This window comes from Bos taurus, chromosome X (assembly GCF_002263795.3).
Source record: "Bos taurus isolate L1 Dominette 01449 registration number 42190680 breed Hereford chromosome X, ARS-UCD2.0, whole genome shotgun sequence".
NCBI classification, from domain to species: domain Eukaryota; kingdom Metazoa; phylum Chordata; class Mammalia; order Artiodactyla; family Bovidae; genus Bos; species Bos taurus.
The window spans coordinates 55,485,139-55,512,672 of record NC_037357.1 but is presented as its reverse complement, the minus strand read 5'-3'; the positions used below and the strand labels follow the sequence as shown (position 1 = coordinate 55,512,672).

At 40.1% G+C, this 27,534-nt stretch overlaps 1 protein-coding gene across 3 annotated transcripts in view; it reads left to right on the top strand.

Moving 5' to 3' along the window:
• Positions 1-26,558, top strand: part of MORC4 (MORC family CW-type zinc finger 4) — a 68,921-nt gene extending 42,363 nt beyond the window's left edge. For 2 of the 3 annotated variants that reach the window (XM_059883647.1, XM_059883649.1), the window contains 7 exons: positions 2,177-2,305; positions 4,779-4,847; positions 5,217-5,268; positions 6,651-6,826; positions 19,705-20,398; positions 20,695-20,978; positions 21,285-26,558. In XM_059883647.1, coding sequence (XP_059739630.1) covers positions 2,177-2,305; positions 4,779-4,847; positions 5,217-5,268; positions 6,651-6,826; positions 19,705-20,398; positions 20,695-20,978; positions 21,285-21,438 — 1,558 coding nt within the window. In that variant the 3' untranslated portion in view covers positions 21,439-26,558. The remainder of the gene's footprint in view (positions 1-2,176; positions 2,306-4,778; positions 4,848-5,216; positions 5,269-6,650; positions 6,827-19,704; positions 20,399-20,694; positions 20,979-21,284) is intronic. The other variant, XM_059883648.1, reaches the window with a different exon arrangement.
• The last annotated feature ends 976 nt before the right edge of the window (positions 26,559-27,534 follow it).

Genomic DNA, 27,534 nt, shown 5'->3' with positions numbered 1-27,534 from the left:
TTTAGTACTTACCTGTCAGACACTGGTTTAAGTTCTTTGCATGTATATTTAAGCATCACAACAATCCTGTGAGATAGGCAGATGATATTGTTACTTCTTTACAAATGTAGACACTTATACACTGAGAGCTTAAGTAACTTGTTCAAAATTAGATAAATACAAAGTGGTAGATCCAGTTTTCAAATATAGGCAGTCTGGCCTCCTAACCCAACTTCTTAACCATGACACTCTTCTGGAAGGATGCAGTGCGAAAAATATAGCATAGCCCCTTCAGCTGCCTATTTAGGCTTGTGCACAAAAAGTCTCTTCTGTCTGCCTTAGTCAGAGGATCTACCATGGTCTGCATGTAACCTGAGGTAGAGAATTACTGTCTCTAATGCTTGTTCCCGAGAGAGTAATATTGACATGCTTCTGCAAGAGACTCGTGTGTGTGCATGTAAAACCAAAGCTAATACGACCTTTTCTGTCCCCTTGCACTACTGCTGAAACTGCTTTCTCTGGCTCTAAATAAAACAGTGTGTTAGTTGTTCAGTCATGCCCAACTCGTTGTGACTCCATAGACTGCAGCCCATCAGGCTCCTCTGTCTGGGATTTTCCAGGCAAGCATACTGGAGTGGGTTGCCATTTCCTTCTCCAGGAGATCTTCCTGACCCAGGGATAGAACCCGGGTCTCCTGCACTGCAGGCAGTTTACCAACTGAGCTATGAGGGAAGCCTCAAATAAAACAGTGGCTGTACAGAAATATATAGACACCAGAGGTCAGGCCTGAGCTTGGAGTTTAGAGTTGCAAGGCTGGAGCAGCCTGTAGCTAGGAGATAGGAAGCTGTATATCCAAGAATGTGTATGGATTCTCTTCATTAAAACAGAGTTTTAAACAAGAAGACATTGTATTTGAGTAGTAGACTTATTGGTACATTTTCTTTCTGTATTTTATAGGTTTTTTAATATGGGCTTATATTGCTTTTATAACTAGGAAAAAAGCACCATTTAAAAAGATATGAGAAATATTGAACTAAGACATAAAAGAATCATATCACTCTATTGAAATGTCTAGCATAAGCTCAGTATAAATGTAACATACACAGAATCTGTCCTAGGCTAAATTACATGTTTTTCAAATTGGCCCTAGGTGCCCCTCTACCCTCTCTCTGTCTTTTCTCTAGCCTTCCGCCTTCCCAGTCTGGTCTGCCTTTCACAGATTAGATGCACACTACTTCTCTTATATATGGATCATTTCCTCTTACAGGGAAACAAATTTACTCCAAGGTGTAGGTGACTGGGTTACCCATCTTCCTGAGGGAGATGGGAATAAGTATGTGTTTTAAGAGTAGAGCTCTTGGGACTTCCTTGGCAATCCAGTGGTTAAGACTCTTGTCTTCCAATGCAGGGGAAGGTTCAGTTCCTGGTCAGGGAATTAAGAATTGACATAATGCAGGGTGCAGCCAAAAATTTTTTAAAAGAGTAGAATTCTGGAAGAATTCTCTGTTAATAACCCAGTTGTTGGACTGGAGCCAATTTTTCTTTTTCTTCTTTTTTTCTAGTTACAAATTTTAATCAAATTTATGCTACTTTTTAAGATTAACTTTGGGAATATCTATCTAATAAAATTTTGACTTAAGTATAAACAAAGACTTTTTGAAAGGGGAAAAAAGGACTAGAGAGCCTGTGGGGAAATAGAGGAGATGTTTTAATGACATTGCTTCAATGACTCTCACAGATGCATTTCAAATCTATCATGGGATTGGATAGAAGCAAATAAAATGATTCTTTGGGTTTTATTTTTTAGTAATATTGTAATATATATAAAATTTTTCCTAACTATTAAATTTTAGAGTTAAAGTTATCCTTTTGTTAAACTCAAGAAATAAGGTTCCAGGATAAGTACTGTTGAGCTCTATAATTTGGTGGCTTGCCACATTAATACTTATTACTGTTTTCATATCCATATCTGGTCTAGTTCTATCATTGTTTTATCTGTGAAGTTTAAGATTATACATTTTAGACACCTGGACTATAACATTTCTAACACATTTCATATTCAATTCTTTCAGTTTTTTTCAATTTTAGGGTATGCCTTTTAATGTAAGAGTATCGAGCTAGAATATAGCCTTTCTAATGTAAGAAAGAGTATAAAGCCAGAATATAGACAGTCATATTTTTATTTTCTTCCATTCAGGAAGATTCCTGACCAGACATGGGTACAGTGTGATGAGTGTCTGAAATGGAGGAGGCTTCCTGGCAAGGTTGATCCATCCACATTACCTGCAAGATGGTTTTGCTACTATAATTCCCACCCAAAGTACAGGTAAGGTTAAGACTCAGTATTATGCCAGAGATAAGTCCTGATTTGTCTCTGTTCTAAAACACTTTTCATCTCAAGTCCACACTCTTCAGCCTGGCATTCAGGCCCCTGTGCTAACTGGTCTTTACCTATTCATTGTATGTTAACACAGGCCTTCTGCTTTAGCAGGCCTGTGGCTTCACTCTTCCCTACACATGTGCATGTATTCCCTTCTCCATGACTTGATACTGTCATTCCACTTGCTTAGAGTGACTTTCTTTATTCCATCTGGTCATATCGTCTGGGAAGCAGAAATATTTTGTGTGATACTTCTCCTGTTGACAGTAATTTACAGTGATTTTACTCTGGCTGTCTGTAGTATTTAATTCTTCACATTTGCTCACGTACTGTTTGAATTTGGGGGATGTTTTTCATGTGTATACATTTGGGCTCTTCAAGAGATTGTAAACTATTTGAGAACAAGGGATTTATATTTCAGGTTGAAGTGACAATTTTATTCATATGCTTCTTATACTTGAATCTGTTGAAGTACATTCAATTTAGATTGTTTACATGTCTGTCTTTCTAATATTCCATCACTCAGACGGGAAAGAGGTGGGAGGGGGGTTCAGGATGGGGAACACGTGTACACTCGTGGCGGATTCATGTTGATGTGTGGCAGAACCAATACAATATTGTAAAGTAATTAGCCTCCAATTAAAATAAATAAATTTAAATTTTAAAAAAAGAGAGAATCCACCTGCAATGCAAGACACCTGGGTTTGATCCCTGCTTTGGAAGAATCCCCCAGAGAAGGAAATGGCAACCCACTCCAGTATTCTTGCCTGGAGAATTCCATTCATAGAGGAGCCTGGTGGGCTACAGTCCATGGGATTGAAAAGAATTGGACACGACTGAGTGATTAACACTTTAACTTTCATCTGTTCCTTGAAGCAGCTAACATCTAGATTTGTTGTTGTTCAGTCGCTCAATCGTGTCTGATTCTCTGTGACCCCATGGACTGCAGCATGCCAGGCTTCCCTGTCCTTTATCATCTCCTGGAGCTTGCTCAAACTCATATCCATTGAGTCGGTGATGCCATCCAGCCATCTTGTCCTCTGATGTCCCCTTCTCCTCCTGCCTTTTATCTTTCCCAGCATCAGGGTCTTTTTCCAATGAATCGCCTCCTCACATCAGGTGAGCAAAGTATTGGAGTTTCAGCTTCAGCATCAGTCCTTCCAAAGAAATCCCAGGGTTGATCTCCTTCAGAATGGACTGGTTGGATCTCCTTGCAGTCCAAGGGACTCTCAAGAGTTTTCTCCTACACCACAGTTCAAAAGCATCAGTTCTTTAGTGCTCAGTCTTCTTTATTGTCCAAACTCTCACATCATGGACATCATTTCAATTTAACAAATATTTTTATATGACTCAGTAACATAGGTTTATAATAATAATTCAGTTTGTTTCAATTCACCTGTGACTCTCTTAACTTTTTTCTGCGGTATAAATGTTGACAGAGAAAAAGGTACTAAACCAGAGTATGCTTTTTAAGGGGAAAAAAACGTTGAAAATGGAGGAAATAAAAAATAATGAAGTCCAATTCTGTAATAAGCAAGGATTCCCCCAAAGACTAAAGATGTGCCTAAGTACCTCTTAGGGTGGTGTGATTAAAATGTAAGACTGAGAGCTTAGAAGTCTCATTTTCGAATTCTGTACATGCTGTCAGTTTATATTTAGTCCAGGAGACATAACCTTCCAGGACACTTTGCCCCCTAATAAAATGGATATAACATAGAATTTCCAGTTATTATTAGTTTCTGTTTATTTCTTTCTAGGATTGCCTTTGTCCGCCGAATACATTTTCTAGTACTTCTTTCAGCTTGTACTCCTAAAATTCTCTTCTTCATGCTTTACATATAGCAAACATCTTTTCATTTATAGAATCCTCTTTTTCTCTTCTTTGCTAGCCTCTGTTCTATCTCTTCTGCACTGTCAGCTCCCCATCCCTTTGTGCTGCTCTCTGCCATAGCCTCTGATTTTCCTCTTCAGGGATCATCACACAGTCTATGGATGTTCCTGCTTAGCCTATACCTTGGGCATTGCTTTCTGAGTACATGAGTGGTAGGAGACCTAGGTTCTAGTCTCAGTGATATTCTCTTTCTACAGAAGCCCAACCAAGTCTCCCTTGTGCTTGAATTTCACTGTGTAAAAATAGAGATTATGCTTCTCTACCATCATATGAATTTTATAGCTGTCAAGTACTTTGAGTATCTTGGGAGAAGGGTGATATATGCACCAAAAATAATGATAAGGTATGCATTGAAAAAAAGAATTGCTACCTGGTAGCCTGCCCACACATTTTGTAAGGTGGGTGCAATCTGAACTCTATAATGTTAGATGGGGCTTAATCTGCCTTGTCATACTTGTGAGGAAAATGAAGGGTGAAAGTCAAGGGCACATTTTCTTTCCAAAAGATAACTTCTTCTATGTACTGCAGGAGGTGCTCTGTTCCAGAGGAACAAGAACTCATTGATGAAGACCTGTACTTGAGCAGAGCTAAGAAACAGTTGAGTATACCTTACCCAAGATGGTGGTCTGTATCCTTTGATAGAGGAGCCTGACCCTTCCTAATAGGATGGGAATTTTGAGAAGAGAGATGATGTTTTTTAATGATTTTCCTATTCACCTCTCTGCTCTTAGAGTTCTTTATTCTTTCTAGTTATCTCCTGAATGTCTCAACTAGAGATTGGCTCTAGTTTCTCTCCCTCCCCCTCATCTTTTGATAGGGCATTTGAAATCTCTCTTTAGTAGCACAGTCCAGGAAGGAACTCTTAACTACTCGACAAGGCTCACACTGTTTCTAGTTTAGAAGGAACATTATAACCTAAATCTACAGTTCATGAGTGAACTAAATAGCACTTTTATATTCTCCTAGAGATCAAACTGTTGAGAAGAAGGAGGTATCAACAGAAAACGAGAGCCACCAGGTGAGAGATGGTCCACCCTCTTCCTTTCCTCACACAGAATTTCTCCCAACAGAGGACATAGGTTGAAGAAAGCGGCACTCTTGAAAGCTGTACAGAAATAACGAGCCATTTTTTCTGGTGGTCTTTTTTTTTTTACAGGATCTTTTGATTTTTGCTTTGATCTGCTGTTACTGATGTTCAGATCACCAAAAATGGAAGAGCCAAATCATTTATTGCCCAGACTTAGATTCAGTACTGATTCTGGGTAGTGTGAATGTCACATTCGGTGTCACAGAGTATTCAGGGTTACGTTGCATCCTCATACAGGCTGCTTCTGTTGAAAGTGTCTGGTTTTCCTCAGTCTCATTCCTTCCAGGATTCATGGGTGACTCCTTTCTGCTTTCTTCTTGGGAAGAAGGGGTGGTTCTTTGTGCCCTTTCCCCCGTCCCTGCTTTCAGGCTGGCTGGCTTTATAAAGACTCTGCTGTTTTGAATTTTCAGGAGCACTGTCTCTCGGACATGGTTGCCCAGCTCCGGACGCTGAAGGGTGCAATAAGGTTGGCCGTCCTTTCAGGGACACTCCTTTCCTGACAGCCACCATAGCACCCATTTATCTCCCCCACCCAACCTTGCCTTTCTGCATGATTTTCCTCTTGACCCTCTTTCCCAGAGATATCTGCTAGCAGCATGTTAGATTCACCTTCCACCCACTCAGTCAGGGTAGGTCAGGCTGGTGAGGATAGAGGCAATTAAATACTAATTCTCCTTCTGACACTCTACCAAGACCCAGGTGCATTAATAAACAGGTTGCAAACCCTCCTATCTTGGCTTTATAGTCTGATCTAGAGATTGGGAAATTTCCTGGGACTGCCCTGTCCTCATTCAGTTTACCTCCCCTTTATACTCCTTCACCTTCATCATTCATGCTATCTTCATAAGCTGGCTTTCCCAGAAGATCCCAGATGCATGTTTCTGTGTGTGCAGTATATGTTAGTCTCTCGCATGCATTTCTCCAAGACCAGCACAGACATTTGCTGCAGTGCTTATTCCCTCCATTCCTTCCCTCATCACAGATCTCAGAGGAGTGAAAACCCAGTCTTACACTGGGTCAAAAGAGAGAATAAGAAAGTGATTTGGGGGCCTGAGTTTGTGTTGTGGATGGGATGATTCCAGGAGCCAATAAGTGAGTTGGGGAGGTCTGTTGGTATCCAGCTGATAAGGTTATAACTGAATGTGCCTGGGGTCAGTGTTCTAGTGTACATTACTGCGCGCTGTTTGTTTTGTGTAGGAAACAGTTTCTTTTTATTTGGCCAAGTGTTTTTTCCTAGCATCAGAAGGATTGACTCATCCTTTGGTATTTGGTTTGAAATTAGGATTTTTATAAATTCTTTCCTTCTTTGCTAGGCATTCACTAATCCGCTGAAGATCCCTTCTATTCAAGATATGGATGACTTGAATAATAAGACGACTGGGTATGAGGGCACTGATAGCCCCAGCCGGCTTTCATCTGTTGGAGAAGAAAGCAGAACAACTTCTCTTCAACTTAAGCCTCTGGATTCCAGCATTTTTCAGTTTTCCAGGTGTGTAAAAGATATATATAGATTCTCTTCAGTATGAGCCTCAGGGTTTGCTTTCCTGTAAATTAAATTGGTATGGTTATAGTGTTTGCGTTTCTCCTGAAGCCTGGCATGGAATTCAGAAGGAAAAATACCATTTGGGGATTGATAGACTTGCATGTTGCTTGTACCGCCCATTTTTCAACATTGTAACTGTCATGTCAAGTCTATTTTTCTATCTTTTTGGTTCTACTTTTTTGAGGTGATCATCTGACGAATGTTCTTTTATGGATTATGTATTCCCATTATATTGGAAATTGTGTAAGTGAAGTAATGGACATGAAAACTCTTTGCAAAGAATAATGTATTATACAAATGTAAGGTAATGTTACCTGGATAAGCATTGTTTCTTTCTTTAAGTTTAGGAATATTGAAATCCTGAGGGGCCCCATAGGCCTAACACATGTTGTTGCTGCTGCTGCTGCTAAGTCGCTTCAGTTGTGTCTGACTCTGTGCGACCCCATAGACGGCAGCCCACCAGGCTCCCCCGTCCCTGGGATTCTCCAGGCAAGAACACTGGAGTGGGTTGCCATTTCCTTCTCCAATGCGTGAAAGTGAAAAGTCAAAGTGAAGTCGCTCAGTCGTATCCGACTCTTAGCGACCCCATGGACTGCAGCCGACCAGGCTCCTCCATCCATGGGATTTTCCAGGCAAGAGTACTGGAGTGGGGTGCCATTGTTGGCCACATATAAAAATAAGTATTAGAAGTTTGTGCCATTAAGTAAGCTTTGTAGTCCATTGTTTCCTAGGGTAAATTTTTTGTGTAAGTTTAGTCTTAGAATTTACTTGTTCATCGTCTAGCACCACAGCAATGTTATTTTGTTATTCCCTGGTAGCTTAGACCTGCCATCAGTGGTAAAGAATCCGCCTGCAATGTGGGAGACCTGGGTTCGATCCCTGAGTTGGAAAGATCCCCTGGAGAAGGGCATGGCAACCCACTCCAGTATTCTTGCTTGGAAGATCCCTATGGACAGAGGAGCCTGACAGGCTACAGTCCATAGGGTCGCAAACAGTTGGACATGACTGAGCAACTAAGCACACACAGCAATCTTTATAACAGAAATTTTCTTAAATATCAGGAATATTTGAAGCACTAAAAGGTATGACTGCCTGTGTGCTGTCGTGAGACTTGCTTTCTCCTTGCTATTGTGTTTCTCACTTCTGGCAGGGCCAAGCCATGGGGAAGGTACAGAGTTGCTCTCTAGTGGTAGGAACTTCTAGAGTCCACAAGAATATGACTGTTATATAGTAGATTGTGAAATTTTTATGAACCCTTTTCGGTTTGGATATCTTCTTAACATACTGTAGGAAAAAAGCAATGGGATATATAATAGGGGGAAATTTCTCCTGCCCCCACCTCCACCAATGTTATTGATTTCTTTCCCTCTTTCTTGCTTCTTAAGTGGGTCTTTTCAGCTTTCACCCAGACAAACATCTCTTGATGTGTGCAAGTCCCCTAGTCTTCCACAATTAAGCCCCCTAGATATTGAAAGAACCTCACATCCCCCTGAGCATGAACAAAGAGTCTCAAGAGGAAGTAGGCTATTAGGAGAAAAAGTAATAGAACTCTAAAGGAAGTAAACGAGAATCTATACAAAAGCATCAAGAATAGTTGGAAGAGAATAGCTATGCAGAAACTGATAGTTGAATTCAGTCATATTGAAGGAGCTATTTCTAAGATAGAACCATGCAGCAAAGGATTAAGGAATATAGCCTAGTTGGTCTCAGGGATTTGGTCTTAATTCTACTGTTTCATCCACAGTTATTCAACTCCCATCTTAGGTTGGGAGGGGTATAGAGAAAAGTGTTGTGGTTTTGTTAAGCATGTTGTTAGCTCTCTACATTGATCTCCTTGAGGTGGTCATGCATCAAAATTGACACTGGAGTATCAGGATGTCACTGCTCTTGAAAGCTGTCCTTTCCCTGCTGTGACCACCTTTGCTTTCTCTTCAGTGTTTCTATTGATACTGTCCAGTGGATTTTGGTAACCTGAAGGAGATAACAAATGCTACCCTCTGTATGTGTGTATTTTATGAGTGCAGTATGACAGTACATCCATTGGGTGGCATACTTCATCAGTCTTAATTAGGATTTCTGTATGAGTCATTGTGGAACTGCACTATCCAGAGTTGGGTTTTAGCTCTAGAGTTCAGGTAAAATACTCTTGACTATTTATGTGTGATTTTAATTTGAGAATAATATTCCTTCAAGAGATATATGTGATAATTGATACTGCTAATGTCATGTTTTATGGAAGGTCAGTAAATGATGATTCTGTCATTTCAGGTTACACGTATAGGGAGATTCAGATTGACTGGAAACAGTCTATCTTTTTATAGAGGAAAATTAGATGCTTGAGAGTCTAATAAAATATGCAAGGTTTTCTTATAAAACTGTGTAAAGGGAATAATAGATTAGTCAAGAGTAAACAAAGATCTCCCTTGCTATCAAAACCTAAAGCTGATAAGGGTCCTTGGGTCATGTAGTACAGCTCTTTAATTCTAGATAAAATAAAGCCTACACTATCCAAGAGTGTTTTAAAATGTTCTAGTGGAGTAGGTTATAAGACCTACAAGGTGTTCCAGAGGTGTCATTGAAAACAGCTTTGTGAGTCTTCACGAATCTAGCAAAGATAGGGGAAAACCTACAGTAAAGAGTAAGTTCAGCTAGGATATAAACAAGCATAACCTTTTAGGGCAAGACAGCTTAAAGGAAATAGTCCCCTTTCTGTTCATTCATTCTATATATATTTGCTGCTGCTGCTGCTAAGTTGCTTCAGTCGTGTCCGACTCTGTGCGACCCCATAGACGGCCTCCTACCAGGCCCCTCTGTCCCTGGGATTCTCCAGGCAAGAACACTCGAGTGGGTTGCCATTTCCTTCTCCAATGCATGAAAGGGAAAAGTGAAAGTGAAGTCACTCAGTCGTGTCCGACTCTTAGCAACCCCATGGACTTCAGCCCACCCGGCTCCTCCATCCATGGGATCTTCCAGGCAAGAGTCCTGGAGTGGGGTGCCATCGCCTTTGAGTCCTTACTATATGAAAGCAGTATTCTAAGGCAGTGATGGAATCTCAGATGAAGGAGCTTATGGTACTCAAAGTTACATATGTAAGCACCCCAGATACATGGTAGGTTTCATATGAGTGATATAAACTAAGGTCTAAAGTAGCCATAAACATATAGACAAAAAGGTGAGAATTACAGCCTGTAATTTATTTAGATATTTAGAGAACCTCTGAGTAAGCTATATTGCGTGGTAAGTTGCTTCAGCCATGTCTGACTCTTTGCAACCCCATAGAGTGTAGCCCACCAGACTCCTCTGTCTATGGGATTTTCCAGGCAAGAATACTGCAGTGGGTTGCCATTTCCTTATCCATGGGATCTTCCTGACCCAGGGATCAAACCCTTATCTCTTACATCTCCTGCATTGGCAGGCAGGTTATTTTCCACTAACGTCACCTCTGTTACTCTGAGTAAACTATATATCAAAGGCTAATTATTTCATATATTAAAAGGATAGCCAGAAAAAAATTCAAATTACATTATAATGGTGAAAAGAGAGGAGGAAAGATATCCTAATATATTTAAAGGAGTATTTGAAACAATAGACACAATGTAGAAATAGAAAAACAATTTTGCAAATGAATAAGATTGATTCAAAGGTCAGTATTAACATTTTAAAATACGATCTTTGAAAAAGAGTTCCAGAATAGCAAAATGAGTAGTGTGATGAACTCTTTTACCAACAAGTAACCATTTAACTGGGAAAAATTATTAAACAAAGCAAAACAATCATTCTTAGTTCCTGGAAATTGTCCTAGGGGCACACAGCAAGTACAGAAACATTCATTCAAGAAAATCTATTAAATCTCAGAAAGTACAGCAAAAGTCGGGCATTTAACCTGCTCTCATCTCCCTCTAAGTTTTGTTTTATGAAAACTACTCAAGAAGCTCTAATCCAGGTGGGTGTGGTCAAGAAATTGGGGGCTCCCTCTCTCCCTAGCTCCTAGTCTAGAGCTATGGTTTCACCTGGGAGGTGCAGGCCTCTGACATTTCTTATATCCTCCAGGTCTGTCTTGCTCTGTTCCAAGCAGACTCAAGAGGACTGCGCCTCTCTTCTCCCACCCAGCTTTCTCTTCCCTCATCCACAGGTAGCAGCACTCACCTAGGCACAGCTGACAAGCCTAGACTCCCGTCGCTCTACCCCCAGCTTACTTATAGGGCAGAGGTTCATGCCTGAAGGAGCAAGCCAAAAACCATCCCAGCACTCATTTGTAAAGAAAAGGTTTCACTCTTAGAGAGTGGGCCACTGTCCCTGCTGACAACCCTGCATGGTGGCACAAAGGTTCTGCTTAGGGAGAACAGAAGGCCTGACAGATGAAGAACTCCTTAGTACTACCCAAAGGAACTGACTTTGGAACATATCATGGAGAATTCCATTCCTAAGGGCATTGTCAGACAATGAAAATCTTAGTGGGGAAAAATTAAGAACAATTGTATCATAGCTCCATGATACAAGTTACAACAAGCTAGATGACTGTGAAATCATAAGTTTGGTAATAGAGAGAAGCAAGCAAAAAGACATCCAAGCACTCCTGGGATCATAGTCAACCCTGTGGGTTAGGAAGGCTGTGTGTAAACATGAGACTACACTCATTCAGGACACAAGGTGAACTTGCAAGCAGTCCCCAAGCCTCACACAATCAAACAACAGAGAGCACAAGTTTCACTGGTACTAGATACTTAAGCACAGCCTCTAATCAAGCACTGACTGGCCCAGGGGCCACTCCTTGGAAGCCAGGCTTTAAAAGTAAAATCACAGATATCCCTGTTAGTCTGGGAAACTGCACATGCTGAAGGCTGTGCCTCGTCAGAAACGACTGGAGAGGGAAAATCCAAGCTGCTACTACCGGGCTGAATGGGGGAAGAAACGTGAATTCTTTGATCTGTGATAGTAGCCTTCAAGCCACACATACATTCAGTGGTAAAAGGTAAAACTCTAACTGGCTAAGGGGGCACAATTACGCTGACTCAGGGTAACTTCTAGATTGTTAGGTAAAAGATAAAAATCAAGAAGAAATCTGAGCAAGAATATTAGAGGCTATATATTACAGGGAAACAGTTTTCATGGAGTCACTTCAGCCAAATCACTGGAAAAAAAAAATAACCCAACAAACAATAGCAACAGCCATTCAGGGAGGTGGAAATTGCTTGCTATACTATATTATCTAAAATATCGATTGTCAACAAAGAAATTATGACACATGCAAAGAAAAAAATGTGACCTGTACATGAGATGGGAGGGAAGCAGGTAATAGAAACTGCCCCTAAATAGATCCAGATGTTGAATTTAGCAAACAGAGACTTCAAAGCATCTATTATAAACATGTTCAAGGAACTAAAGGAGACCATGTTTCATCAACTGCAGAATATTAGTAAAAGGGACAGAAATTATGTTTAAAAAGAACCAAATGGAAATTCTTGAGGTAAAATGGACAATAACTAATGTGAATATTTCACTAAAGGGACTTAACAGTACATTACAATTGGCAGGAGAATCAGCAAACTTGAAAATATACCAATGACAGATTTTATAGATTATGCTTTCTGAAGAACAGAGAGAAAAAGGAATGAAGGAAAATGCCTCAGAGCCTCAGAGAAATGTAGAACACCATTAAGTGCACCAACATATACAAATTTGGAGAACATGAAAGAAAGGAGAGGGAAGAAAAGAGGTAGAAAAAATACTCAAAGAAATAATGGCTGACAACTTTCCAAGTTTGATGAAAAACATTAATTTACACATTTAAGAAGCTCAAGTAACTCAAAAGAGGATAATTGCAAAAAGATTTACAGCCATACAGTGAAAATATTGAAAGCCAAAGGCAAAGAGAATTATCTTGAAAGCAGGAAGAGAAAAATATTTGTTATGTAAAAGAGAACCCCAATAAGATTAACATCTGGCTTCTCATCAAAAACAGTGGAAACCAGGAGCAGTGGGATGACATATTCATAGTACTTAAAGAAACACTTTCAACCAGAAGTCATAAATCTGATAAAACTATTTTTAGAAAATGATGGTAAAATAAGTACATTCTTATATAAATGAAAGCTGATGGAATTTGTTTCTAGAAAAACTGCCATATAAGAAATGCTAAAGAGAGTTCTTCAGCTTGGAAGCAAGTGACACCAAATAGTAATTCAAATTTGCAGGAAAAAACAGTACTGGCAATGATAACTAAAATTTATTATAAAAAGATAATCAGTTTAGTTCAGTTCAGTTGCTCAGTCACGTTTGACTCTTTGCAACCCCGTGGATTGAGCGTGCCAGGTCTCTCTGTCCATCACCAACTCCCAGAGTTGACTCAAACTCATGTCCATTGAGTCGGTGATGCTATCCAACCATCTCATCCTCTGCCATCCCCTTCTCCTCCCATCTTCAATCTTTCCCAGCATCAGGGTCTTTTCAAATGAGTCAGTTCTTTGCATCAGGTGGCCAAAGTATTGGAGTTTCAGCATCAGTCCTTCCAATGAATATTCAGGACTGATTTCCTTTAGGATGGACTGGTTGGATCTCCTTGCAGTCCAAGGGACTCTCAAGAGTCTTCTCCAACACCACAGTTCAAAAGCATCAATTCTTCAGCGCTTAGCTTTCTTCACAGTCCAACTCTCACATCCATACATGACCACTGGAAAAACCATAGACTTGACTAGACGGACCTTTGTTGGCAAAGTAACGTCTCTGCTTTTCAATATGCTGTCTAGGTTGGTCATAACTTTTCTTCCAAGGAGTAAGTGTCTTTTAATTTCATGGCTGCAGTCACCATCTGCAGTGATTTTGGAGCCCCCAAAAATAAAGTCTGACACTGTTTCCACAGTTTCCCCATCTATTTCCCATGAAGTGATGGGACCAGATGCCATGATCTTCGTTTTCTGAGTGTTGAGCTTTAAGCCAACTTTTTCACTCTCCACTTTTACTTTCATCATATATATAATTTTATTGTTGGGATCATCTACAGATATAAAATATTTGCCAATAACAGCATAAAAGAAGTGGGTGGGAGCAAAGCTGTATTGGAGTGAGGAAATAATACCAGATGGTAACTCCCATCCATAGTAAGAAATTAAAATTTAAAATGGAAAGATAAAGTTAATTTAACAAACTATAAATATGTCCTTGCTGTACTTTCTTCTCTTAGCTTCCTCAAAAGACATAACATTACATAAAGTTATGTATGTATAATTACATACAATAATTATAGTAATGTATTATTAGATTTGTAAATGTTAAACTAGAAAATACCCACATAACATGAAAAGAGGAACAGTAAAGGAAGAAGGAAACCATGACACATATAGAGAGCAGAAAACCAAATGCTATGCTATGCTATGCTAAGTCACTTCAGTCGTGTCTGACTCTGTGCGACCCCATAGACGGCAGCCCACCAGGCTCCCCTGTCCCTGGGATTCTCCAGGCAAGAACACTGGAGTGGGTTGCCATTTCCTTCTCCAATGCAGGAAAGTGAAAAGTGAAAGTGAAGTCGCCCAGTCGTGTCCGACTCTTAGCGACCCCATGGACTGCAGCCTACCAGGCTCCTCCGTCCATGGGATTTTCCAGGCAAGAGTACTGGAGTGGGGTGCCATTGCCTTCTCCGAGAAAACCAAATAATGGACATCAATATCTAACATATCAATAATAACATTAAATGTGATAAGATTAAACAATCTAATCAAAAGCTGGAGATTATCCAATTGGATTTTTTCACATACACAAATATAATGTCTATATATTTTATGTTCAGAGATACAAATAGGTTGAAAGTTAAAAGATGAAAAGAGACATACCATATAAACAGCAACTATAGAGAACAAGAGTGGCTGTACTAATATCAGACAAACTAATGGACTTTAAACAGAAAATGTTACCAGATATAAAGAGGGACATTTCATATTGATAAAGTCCATTAGGAAGATACAAAAATTATACCCATATACGGACCTAACAACAGAGCCCAAAAAATGCATGAAGCAAAAGTAGACAGAACTGAAGGTAGAAATAGGCAGTTTAACAGTAACAGTTGGAAACTTCAGTATCCCACTTTCAATAATGGGTAAAAGATCAAAATAGAAGGGTTGAAGAACGCTATAAGCCAACTGGACCTGACAGATATATGCAGAACAATTCACCCCCAAACAGCATAGTAAATATTATTCTCAAGTGCCCATGGAATATTCTCCAGAATAGACCAGATATTAGACCATAAAACAAGCCTCAACAAATTTAAACGGGTTGACATCATATAAAGGATATTCTGCAACCATAGCAATTAGCAAGCAATTAGAAATCAACAACAGAAGGAAATTTGGGAAATTCACAAATATGTAGAAATTAAATACCATGCTCCAAAATTTTAAAAATGAGTAAAAGAAGAAGTCACAAGGAAAATTAGAAAATACCTTAAGATGAAAATAAAATATACAAAAAATTACAACTTGAAGCTGAAGAGGTAGAATTATTATATATTATTATATATTATATATAATATATATATTATATAATTTCAGAGGGGAAATTTTTTTTGGCTTATTTTATTTTATTTTTTTTTCTGTAAAGTTGTTTATTTTTATTTTTTAATTTTATTTTATTTTTAAACTTTACATAATTGTATTAGTTTTGCCAAATATCAAAATGAATCCGCCACAGGTATGCATGTGTTCCCCATCCTGAACCCTCCTCCCTCCTCCCTCCCCAACCATCCCTCTGGGTCGTCCCAGTGCACTAGCCCCAAGCATCCAGTATCGTGCATCGAACCTGGACTGGCAACTCGTTTCTTACATGATATTTTACATGTTTCAAAGGAAATTATATTTGTAAATGCTTATATTAAAATTGAAGTATCTCAAATTGTTAACCTAAACTTCCATCTTAAGAAACAAAATATGAGAGCAAGCTAACCCCAAATCAAGCAGAAAGAAGGAAATATCAGAATGAAAATGAAATAGAGAATAGAAAAACAATAGAAAAATCAGTGAAACCAAAGGTCGGCTCTTTGAAAGGAACAACAAAAATTAAGAAAAAACATTTAATAAATCAATTCCATTTATACTTCAGTTTAGTCACTCAGTCATGTCCGACTTTGCAACCCCATGGACTACACTATGCCAGGCTTCCCTGTCCATCACCAACTCTCAGAGCTTACTCAAACTCATATCCATCAAGTTGGTGATACCATCCAACCGTCTCATCCTCTGTTGTCCCCTTCTCCTCCTGCCTTCAATCTCTCCCAGCAGGAGGAGAAGTTTTATACTAGCTTCATTTATAGTGGCTTCAAAAATAGAGGATTAACAAATTTAACAGAAGTACAAGCTAGACTTGTACACTGAAAACTACAAAATATTGTTAAATGAGAATTCAGTTCAGTTCAGTTCAGTCGCTCAGTTGTGTCCGACTCTGCGACCCCATGGACTGCAGCATGCCAGGCCTCCCTGTCCATCATCAGCTCCCGGAGCTCGCTCAAACTCATGTCCATCTGCCATCCAACCATCTCATCCTCTGTCGTCCCCTTCTCCTCCCGCCTTCAATCTTTCCCAGCATCAGGGTCTTTTCCAATGAGTCAGTTCTTTGCATCAGGGGGCCAAAGTATTGCAGTTTCAGTTTCAACATCAGTCCTTCCAATGAACACTCAGGACTGATCTCCTTTAGGATGGAATGGTTTAATCTCCTTGCAGTCCAAGGGACTCTAAAGAGTCTTCTCCAACACCACTGTTCAAAAACATCAATTCGTTGCTCAGCTTTTTTTATAGTCCAACTCTCACATCCATACATGACCACAGGAAAAACCATAGCCTTGACTAGACGGACCTTTGTTGGCAAAGTAATGTCTCTGCTTTTTAATATGCTGTCTAGGTTGGTCATAACTTTCCTTCCAAGGAGTAAGCATCTTTTACATGAGAATAAGAAAGCCTAAAATGAAAACAAATTTCATATTTGTGGTTCAGCAGACTTAATGTTGTTAAGATAGCAGTACTCCCCAAACTGAGCTACAGATTCAGTGTAGTCCCTATCAAAATATCAGCCGGCTTCTCTGCAGACAACCAATGGAGAAATATGACAGAAAGAAAAAAAAATGAGAAGAAACTATGTAATTGAAAAATAATCCCTGATATGTAAACCCTGAATTAATCTTTATTAAACCAGTGAATTCAGATCTAGAATAAGAGTTGATTCCTAGTGGGAAGAATCAGAAGTATTTACAGAGCCAATAAGTAAAACCCATTCACTGTCTCTAACATCATAGTTCCTTTTGGATTGCCTCTTATTTGCAAAGTTTTGTTCCCTCATCCTCATGTAGCACAGTTAGTTAAGCTACCTTCTGTTAAGGAGTTTATACTTTAGTAAGAAACCTGCAATACACATAAACAGTAGAAAGCAATATATATTTATTGTATTGTATTATATTTATTACACTGAGAGTGCTAAAGTGTTATGGGAATTCAAAAGTGGCATTTGAATTGTCTTGTGTTGAGAAATGTGTTCCAATCAAAAGAAGCAGTCTGAGAAATCGTGGGGCATTCTATTTGGCTGGTGTCTTTGAAGGGAAGTAGTGAGAGAGAACGCTAGGGCCAAATTAAGTCCCAGTTCTGTCACTTACTAGCTACATGACTTTCAGAGAGTCATTTAACCTCTCTAGGCCTGAGCATTGTCTTTTTAAAATGAAGGTAAAAGTATCTTCTGATACACATTGACTCAGCAAACTGGCACAGAGTAAGTGCTCAGTAAATGTTCCCTGTGTTTTGGAATGGAAAAGCTTGAATACAAAGCTAAGACATTTGAACTTTTATGTTGTGGGGAATAATACCTAAAGATTGCAATTAGGAAGATGACATGATTAGAGCAATGCCTTTGGTAGATTAACTTGGCAGTGGGTGATCTGGAGGTGTGACAAGGGGAGACTGGAAAAAGCCATTGCAGTAGCCCAGGAAAGGTAATGAGAGCTTGAACTTGAGTATTGATAGTGGTAGAACCATATAAAATTACTGAGAGTTTGTTGATGTCGTAACACAAATAGGAAACTTAGTAGAGGGAGCAGGTTTGAAGGTGAAAGTGAGAGGTCAGTTTTATACATTCTGAATGAGATACCAGTGGGACCTCCAGAAAAAAAAAAAGTGTGTAACAGGCAGTTAGAAATTCAGTACTGGAGATTCTGGGCTGGGAACACCACTTGGAAGTTATCTTCCAGAAGTTAGAGCCAAAAGATTGTATGAGATTACCAAAGAAAAGAAGTGTAGGGAGAAAAGAGGATAACTAAAGACAGAACTTTTAGAAGTAGGAAAATGAAAAGAATACTTTGACGTTAATTGCCTTTCGTAAAACTTTATGGTTGCTATCTGGTATCATATATGCCTCCTTCATACCTGCAAGCTTCTTCTTCTACTATCATCCTCAGTACTGCAGCTAAATGGACCATCTACAGTGGCCCTACACGTTTAAAGATGAATGCATTTGTTCTTACATAGTCCCTAAGGCCTTTTGTTTTCCCCTGAAGGCTGATACAATGAGATCTTATTAAGATGACTGTAGCCCACCAGGCTCTTATGTCCATGGAATTCTCCAGTCAAGAATACTGAAGTGTGTAGCCATTCCTTTCTCCAGGGGATCTTCCCAACCCAGGGATTGAAGTTGGGTCTCCTGCACTACAGGTGGATTCTTTACCATCTGAGCCACCAGGGAAGCCCTATTGAGATGACAGACCAGTTTTATTTCTGGGCAAACACAAGTTTTGAAGAACATTTAGGGCATTCTAAGAAGCTAAGGTTTGAGATGTTTTACAGATATTCTCTGAAATTGTCAGAGAAACACTGGCAGCCTTGAGCTATGGTGGCCAATAACATGCCTGGCTGTTTCTCATTGAAAACTTCAAAGTTAATTTTTACCTTGAAATTTCTTGGTTTTCTGGAGAGAAAGAAGGATAGTTATCCCATCCTCCTGCTTGGTATAAAATTGCCTATAGATTTTGGTGGCATCTGTTTTTGTTGTTGTTATTAGTTCCTTCAACCATTATTATATACAGCAGCCAGAAATGGAAGGTGTTTGAGTCACTGTCCTAAACTTCCCTGAATAATTGAAGGAGTGCCTGTTTGCCTGGACAGAGGGGAATTCTTTAGCCCTAAGTGGGGAATGTCTTGAACTAGCTGATTCGGTTTCTTTGTTTCTGACTAGGGCCCTGTATTTTAATTAACTTTTACAAGTGGATGATGGCAATAGCCACAATCCAGTTGGCTGGCAAAGGCACTGTGCGGTGTCCCATTGCAATATAAAAATGTTCATAAGTCTTTGATACTGGAAGGTTTTTGTGACACTTTAAAATTAACGAGCTGGCTCGGTCTCCTCCACTGACTCCACTAGGCTTTTTATGACCTTTTTTCCATTCTCTTGTTAGGGGATTTTGCATGTGTACTTTTTTGTTTTTCTTCCTTCACTTGCCTTTCAGAAACTTCTAAGTCAGGCTGGTTTCAATCCTATTTTCAGAAATTTTACCAAGGTCAGCCTAGTCCTGCTATATCCAGATGCTGACTTTCTTCATACCTCTCAATTTTTCTGCTCTCTTAAGACACATCACTATCTCAGCAAATTGCATGAGTGAAGGGGTTAGGGTTTGGGGGTAAAAATGTATTCCTAGCATGAAATGATCTGTGAATAACAGCTAGAGTCGGTTATGATATGGGAAATTTAAAGATGAATATCTGTGCCATAGGATAGGATATATCATATCCTTCATAGAATAATAATATACTTAGCTTCTTTGTGACAGCTTAAAACTGAATTTCCTCTTCTTCTTGCAGTAAGTACAAATGGATCCTGGGTGAGGAACCTGTGGAGAAACGAAGAAGGCTCCAGAATGAGATGGCAACACCTCCTCTAGATTATTCCATGCCTGGCCCTTACAGGAAGGTGGAGGCAGCAGTTGCCAACCCAGAAGGGGAGAACAGCCGCGAGAAGACCAGCTCTGAGAGAAGCACACCACCGTACCTTTCCCCAGAGTACCCAGAAGCAATCAAGAGTACCAGTCAGAGTAGGGAGGCCTCAGTTCTGTATTCGGGGGCCCAGGACCAACACCAGGGTTCCTTGCTCCCTGAAGAGTTAGAAGATCAAATGCCACGATTGGTGGCAGAAGATTCTAACAGAGGCAACACACATGTAAACAAGGAAGAAGTGAGCAAGGGACCTTTTGTAGCTGTTGTCGGTGTTGCAAAAGGTATTCGAGATTCAGGAGCTCCCATTCAGCTGATCCCTTTTAACAGAGAGGAGCTTGCTGAGAGAAGAAAAGCAGCTGAATCCTTGAATCCGGTGCCTTATTCTTCTGTGGCCTCTGCTCCAGCTCCTGCTGCAGCTGTTGCAGAGAAAGGAAGAGGCTACGAGGAGAGCGGCGGTCGTAATATACCAAAGATGAAGAACCAAAGAGAGCTAGAAGAACTGAAGAGAACCGCAGAAAAATTGGAACGTGTTTTGGCAGAAAGGAATATGTTCCAGCAAAAGGTTAGGTTAACATCCTACCACTGGGAATGAGAGGCTATTGTAACCAAGGGACCAGAGAGATAGAACTGATGATCTCATGTGTAAACACAATAAGCCATTAAATGATTCTGTGGTACATCTCAGATCAAGTGAACCCTAATGGGCTTCCCTCCCATATTTGGGATTTGAAAAGGTCTATAAACAGAAGAATACATTTAGGGGAATCGTAGGGTGAACATATTCAGGAAAACTGGGGGCACTCTCTTTAGCTTTCAGTGAAATGTGGGGTCATTGAATTTCTGTTTCTTGGACTGCAGGTGGAGGAGCTGGAACAGGAGAGGAATCATTGGCATTCCAAATTTAAGAAAGTCCAACATGAATTGGTAACCTATAGTACCCAGGAGACGGAAGGCTTGTATTGGAGCAAGAAACACATGGGCTATCGCCAAGCTGAATTCCAGATTCTGAAAGCTGAGCTGGAAAGAACCAAAGAGGAGAAGCAGGAACTAAAAGAGAAACTGAAGGAGACAGAGACACACCTGGAAGTGCTGCAGAAGGCTCAGGTCTCCTACCGGACCCCAGAGGGAGATGACCTAGAAAGGTTAATTACTAGGGTTTAGTTATCAGCTTGTGAGTGCTAATGGGAAGCCTCCCTTAGGACCCCCGGTTACTGATCATAGATAAGAGAAGAAGCCTTAATTAATTCCTAGGCCACCAAGGATTGAGCAGTCACTTAGAGAGCTGCAGCCAATCTCCCAGTGCTTGGTGGCATTGTGCTTTCTTCTTTCTTTCTAGCTAATGGAAACGTAATTATTGAGAAATGTAGGCCCATTTTGAAGGAGCTTCATTTTGTTCTGTTGGCTAATGACCTCATGTCATCTCTTCTGTCCCTCACTCCATCATACAGGGCTTTGGCAAAGCTTACGCGGCTGCGTATCCACGTCAGCTATCTCCTTACTTCTGTCCTCCCTCACTTGGAGCTTCGTGAGATCGGGTTTGACTCAGAACAAGTGGATGGGATCCTGTATACAGTGCTGGAGGCAAATCACATACTGGATTGAGCACCAGATACTCTCTATCCCCTTCTCTACCCTCTCCTTTCCTCCCTCCCTCTCTCACGCTTCTCTCCCTCCCTCCCTCTCTCGCTCACTCTTTCTCTCTCATCCTTATGCCTTACAAGAAGAATCTTTGAGTAATCCTGCCTCTTAATCAGTCTGCTTTTTACACAGTCTTGGTGTAGAAAAAGAGGCTTAATAGACTTCAAGAGTTCCAGGAACAGAAAAGCAGTCGTCACCAAACCAGGTGACCAGAAAGCTTTAATGACTCAGATACTTGGCCTATTTCATATTCTTTCTGATATGATATGTGTTCATTTAACTTAAATCAGTCAGCAAATATTGGGTCCAATGTACCAGGTGTTTGGGGATGAGCGAAGAAGTGTAACTCATAGTTTCAGCCTTCAAGGACCTAACATTCTAGTTGGAAACACAAAACCCACACCAAGTTAACAGACTTGTACAAGTGAGTGGAACAAACATGATAGAGAAGTTCTGGAGAAGGAAGGGCAAGGAAGGCATCATATCAGAAATGGGACCTTAGCTAAGGTTTGTTTAAAGAATAGGCATGACAGCACTGTTAACAATGGTTGTTCTTTACATGGTAGGACTATGGTTGACATTTTTTTCTTTTTCCTGTCTTCCTACCTTTTTCAAATTTTCTATTATAAATCTGTTATTCTTATTGGAAAAAAATAAATCATTTTTTAAATGAATAGGCTTGGATTTAGATATCAAGTGAGAAACTGTGTGAAAATATAAGGTAATTTTTATACTTATAATTTATGTTGTATTTAGCATTACCTCTGGAAAAATAACATGAAAGAAAGCATGGAAAAAGCTGGAATGTAAAAAATGTGACTTGTAGGAGTGATGGGTTAATATAAGGGAAATAAGGTTAAATCCCTTGTGGCTCAGCTGGTAAAGAATCCGTCTGCAATGCGGGAGACCTGGGTTCGACCCCTGGGTTGCACAGATCCCCTGGAGAAGGGAAAGGCTACCCACTCCAGTATTCTGGCCTGGAGAATTCCACGGACTGTATAGTCCATGGGGTTGCAAAGAGTCGGACACAACTGAGTAATCAAGGTTAAATCATGACCCATCTACCCACCCTCCTCTGTGGTATTTGCATTTTAATAAGGAATTCTTGAAAAAGAAATCTTCAAGGCTCCAATTTTTAAAATGCATATCACCACGACTGTGGGCTCTAAGGTTAAGTGGGGAGGTGTTTTAGAGCAGTGATGTCTATTTGATATCCCTCAGAATACACCTCCTACCTACTCTTCAGGCTACTGCTGAGTGAAGGATAGATCTCATATTATCAGAAATAGTGAAACACATACTCCTGTAAAGTAGACATTTTATTTATTCTTTTCTTTATTGTATTGGTATAGTGCATACTCTCCAAAGAGTTGAAGCTAGTCTTCAAAAGACATTGACCAATGAACACATAAAAATATACAAACAGTGAAAAATAGGGAGTAATGAAGAAATTATAGAGAGAGGTGGGATCAAGCAGTTGCAAGGGATTAGCTAGTCCTGAAGTATGTTTTGGATGTTCATTTTATTTCTCCTCTGCAGTTAACTTCAGAAGACTCTCCCAAACTTATTTTAACTTTTTTGAAATTCAGGAGAGCCATCATAGATACTCGTGGGACTGCAAGGAAGTAAGGAGAGGCTAGAGGTGCACTTCACCCATAGAATGGGTGCTTAATGATAGCCCTGCCCTCTTCCCTCACCTCACTGCTGCTCTTGCTGCCAAATGATGCATTCTTATGTCAGACTATGATCTGAAAGGCCCCGGTTGTCTAGTGTACTGAGGGAAGGCAGGTGGTACTTTCAGCCACTCTCTCAGGGATACTTGCTCTTCAGATGAGGGCTGTGAAACAGTGGGGCTTTGCACAGAGAGGGACAATATGAGGGGAGAGTGGTATAGGGGAAGATTCAGAGCATTGACGATTCAGCCTGAGAGAGAATGTGGCATGCATGCGTGTGTGGGGGGGGTGGTGGTCAGCAGTGGGGCAGAGTACGAAAGAGTCCAGGCATTTGGGCTTTAGAATGAAAAGGGTGGAAACATTAAACTCTACTTGTGCTTACTCTCAGACCGTCTCCTAATCTGTGGTCTCAACCCCAAACTGCTCCTTCCAACAACAGTTAGCTCTGTGAGTCCAGTCTCTCCAGTACTAGAGCTACCCCTCTGTTACCCGTTTACAATGAAACCATACCAGCACGAAGTCCCTTTAACCAAAGTTAAATGAGGCAGTGGAGATCTTGAAAAGTGTCACCCAGCCTTATCAGAGATTATAATGTACTGTGGAGGCAAAAAAAAAAAAGTGTTTGCCTTCTCCTGGCTATCCTGTTAGGTTAATATAATTCTTACAAAAATCTCTCACATTTGCCCTTTAATTTTTCATTTCCACAGTCAACAATTAGGTCCTTACTACCTCATGCCTTCCTAATTGAACTAGATTCATATCTGGCCTCCCTTGTCACCTGTTCTCATTCATTCACACCAGTCTACTCCCTGTCACTAAATTGCTTTTAATGCCCTCATCAAGTTAGGCCTCTGCTCAACAACTTGTTCTCGTGAGTGCTTTCAGTTGCACACTCCCTTCTGACTTCAACCAAGCTCGGTAGATTCTTCTCACATTCCAAACAGAAACCATGTTCCATCCAAGCTGAACTCTTTCAGTTTCTGAACCTGCCTTGAGATTTTTCTTCTTTTCCATCTTTGCCATTCTATTCCTTTTACCTGGATTATTTTCCTTCATCATCTTTCTTTCGGCTCTAATATCACCTTCTTTCCTGAAAATTCCTCTGATTAACCTAGCCAGATAAGAATTTCCTTTGAACATATAAGTTTGTTGTTACTTAGGCTCTTATCACAAGTGACCTTGTCCTAGGTTTCCCATTAGAAAGCTCCACATTTAATAAATTCAACTGCCTACTTGACATTTGCACTTCCAGGTCTCACAGACATTTCAAATAAAACCTGTTAACCAGTGACACGCACACTCTGGGACTGTTCCTTCCTCCAATTTTACTCATTTTAGAAAATGGCACCTCCACCCACTCAGTTGCTTAAGCTAGAAACCTGGAAGTTATCCTTAATCTTCCTCCTCTAGTCCTACACATCCAGTCTGTCAGAAAGTCCGTCAATTCTGTCTTCAGAGTATATCTTGACTCCATTCATATTTACTACATCTACCTTAGTCCAAACTACTATCATCTTCCATGTGCTATTCTGCTTAGTCACTTCAGTCATGTCCGACTCTCTGCAATCATATGGACTATAGCCCACCAGGCTCCTCTGTCCACAGCATCCTCTAAGCAAGTGGGTTGCCATGCCCTCCTCCAGGGGATCTTCCTGACCCAGGGATCGAACCCATGTCTCTTAATGTCTCCTGCATTAGCAGGCAGGTTCTTTACCACTAGCGCCTGCAACTCCTAAGTGGTTCCTTGCTTCTATTTTTGTTCCCACAATTGTCTTACACTGCAACCAGAGTGATTAAAAAAAAAAATACAAGTCAGAGTACATGGCTCCCTATTTAAAGCTCTTCCTCACTGCACTTAGAATAAAATCCTCACTCCTTACAATGTCCTATGAAGACCCCTGCCTGCTGCTTCTACTTAGTGTCTTCCAACTCTTCATCCTGTCTCACTTTTCCTCTTGCTCACGGTGGTCTTCCCCCAGAATTAGCTCAGGCTCTTGCTTCAGTAGAGCCTTTCCCCAGACTGTTTCCTCTCTGAATGCTCATATCTCCAGTCTTGGCATGGCTGACTATTTCTCATCCTTCAGGCCTTAATATAAATGTCAGCTTTCTCAGACAGGCTTTCCCCTGCAGCCATTTTTCACTGTCCAGCCAATTCTATCATGTGTCTGGTTTTGTTTAATCCATAACACATCTCACAATTTGCTGTTATAGATTTGGCTGTTTAATTTCATTTATTTAACAAATATTTATTGGATATCTACTACCCAATAATGCGTGATGTGTGATATACAGTGGAGAACACAACACAGTTTCTGTCTGAAGTGAAGTGAAGTCACTCAGTCGTGTCCGACTCTTTGTGACCCCATGGACTGTAGCCTACAAGGCTCCTCTCTCCGTGGTATTTTCCAGGCAAGAGTCCTGGAGTGGGTTGCCATTTCCTTCTCCAGTTTCTGTCTGCCTCTCACTAATAAATTCCATGAGGGGAGGGACCATGCCTGTTTTTGCCAATCATTGTATGCCAGAGCTTATCATGGTACCTGGTATAGAGTAGATAACCAATAGTTGTTCATGAATGAGTTAATGATGGAATGTGTGTTTTGCTCCTATCTCCACCTCCTTCAAGAACCTGAAACAGTGCCTCATTTATAGGAGGGGGTGGAAAAATACAATATGGGTGAGGTAGATAATCCTGGGCCTTAAACTCTGAAAATGAAAGACTCAGTAATTTCTGCAGGTTATGGGAGATAAACACTGTGAGCTGGAGTGGCTTAGTGTTTCTCCTTAGCTGATCTTAGAATAATTAGAAAGGCTACCAAGGAGAAAGGGAATACGGGTGTTCTTTATAACAAATATTTGAATATTATCACGAGGAGGCTCCCTAGATTTCGATTTTAAAATACTGAGAATTATAGAATATAATCACGAGAAGTTTATAGAGACCAGATCCTGAGAATGAGAACTCAAAAGGAAAAAAAAATTCTGAGGAATTTTCTCACTTTTTCCAAGAGCAATGATAGTTTATTTCTAGGGGAGAGGCGCTATCCTTTTTCAAAGGACAGACAACACACCTCAAGGAAATGCAGTCATACCTCATTTTTTTGCACCTTGCAGATATTGCGTGGGTTTTTTGTTTGTGTTTTGGTTTGTTCTGTTTTGGGTTTGTTTGTTTTTTTTTTTTTTTAACAAATTGAAGGTTTGTAGCAACCCTGTGTGGAGTAAGTCTGCAGTGGCATTCTTCCAACAGCATTTGCTCACATCATGTCTCTGTTTTACATTTTGGCAATTCTCATATTTCCAGCTTTTTCACTATTATATTTGTTATGGTGATTTGTGATCAATAATCTTTGCTGTTACTCACTGAAGGCTCAAATGATGGTTAGCACTTCTTATCAATAAAATATTTTTAATTAAGGCATGTACATGGTTTTGTTAGACATAATGCTATTGTACATAAATATGCTACAATATAGTGTAAACGTAACTTCAACATGCCCTTGGAAACCAAAAAATCCCTGTGACTCTCTCTATTGAGATATTTGCTTTATTGTAATGATCTAGAATCGAGTGTGAAATATCTCTGAGGTATGATGGTAAGTTTCCAGAATATGTTAGAAAGTCAGTGCAAGTACAATTGGCCCACTAAATCCTGAGTTCTGCATCCACAAATTCAACCACAGATGGAAAAAAAAAAACTTTTAATCCAGCAAGTTCCAAAAAGCAAAACTTGAATCTGCCTCATTTAGGTATATAGCATTTACATTGTATTTACAACTATTTGCATAGCATTTACATTGAATTAGGTGTAAATAATCTAGAGATGATTTAAAATGTAGGGGAGCCTGTGTATAGTTTTTATGCAAATTAAACACCATTTTATATAAGGAACTTGAGCATCCTCGGATTTTGGTATCTGATGGGGATCCTGGAACCAATCCCCAGCAGATACAAAGAGACAATTGTATGTACATGCTTCTTGGATGGACAAATGAGGACCTTCCAGAGGACCAGGTCAGAGACTTTGTGGCCCCAGGGAGGAAGATTTTGCTTACCCAAGTCCACTGATTGCAAATAATCTGGGGTAACAGTTTAGAGACAGAGGCTTAATTGGTAGGCTCCCGGTTCCTACAGGTAATCTCCAGGTAGAATATGTTTCAGAGTTCTGTACTATGTATTAAAACTTCTTTCTGTAGTACTGTGTTATGAGTGAAGCATGGGAGTATGCTCAGGAAAGCTAGGGATGAGCTCAAGCTAAGTCAAGTGTAATTTCTCCAAAAGAGTAACTTGTACTTGATGACAAAGTATTAGTCGCTCAGTTGTGTCCAACTCTTTGTGGGACTGTAGCCCACCAGATTCCTCTCTCCATGGGATTTCCTAGTCAAGAATACTG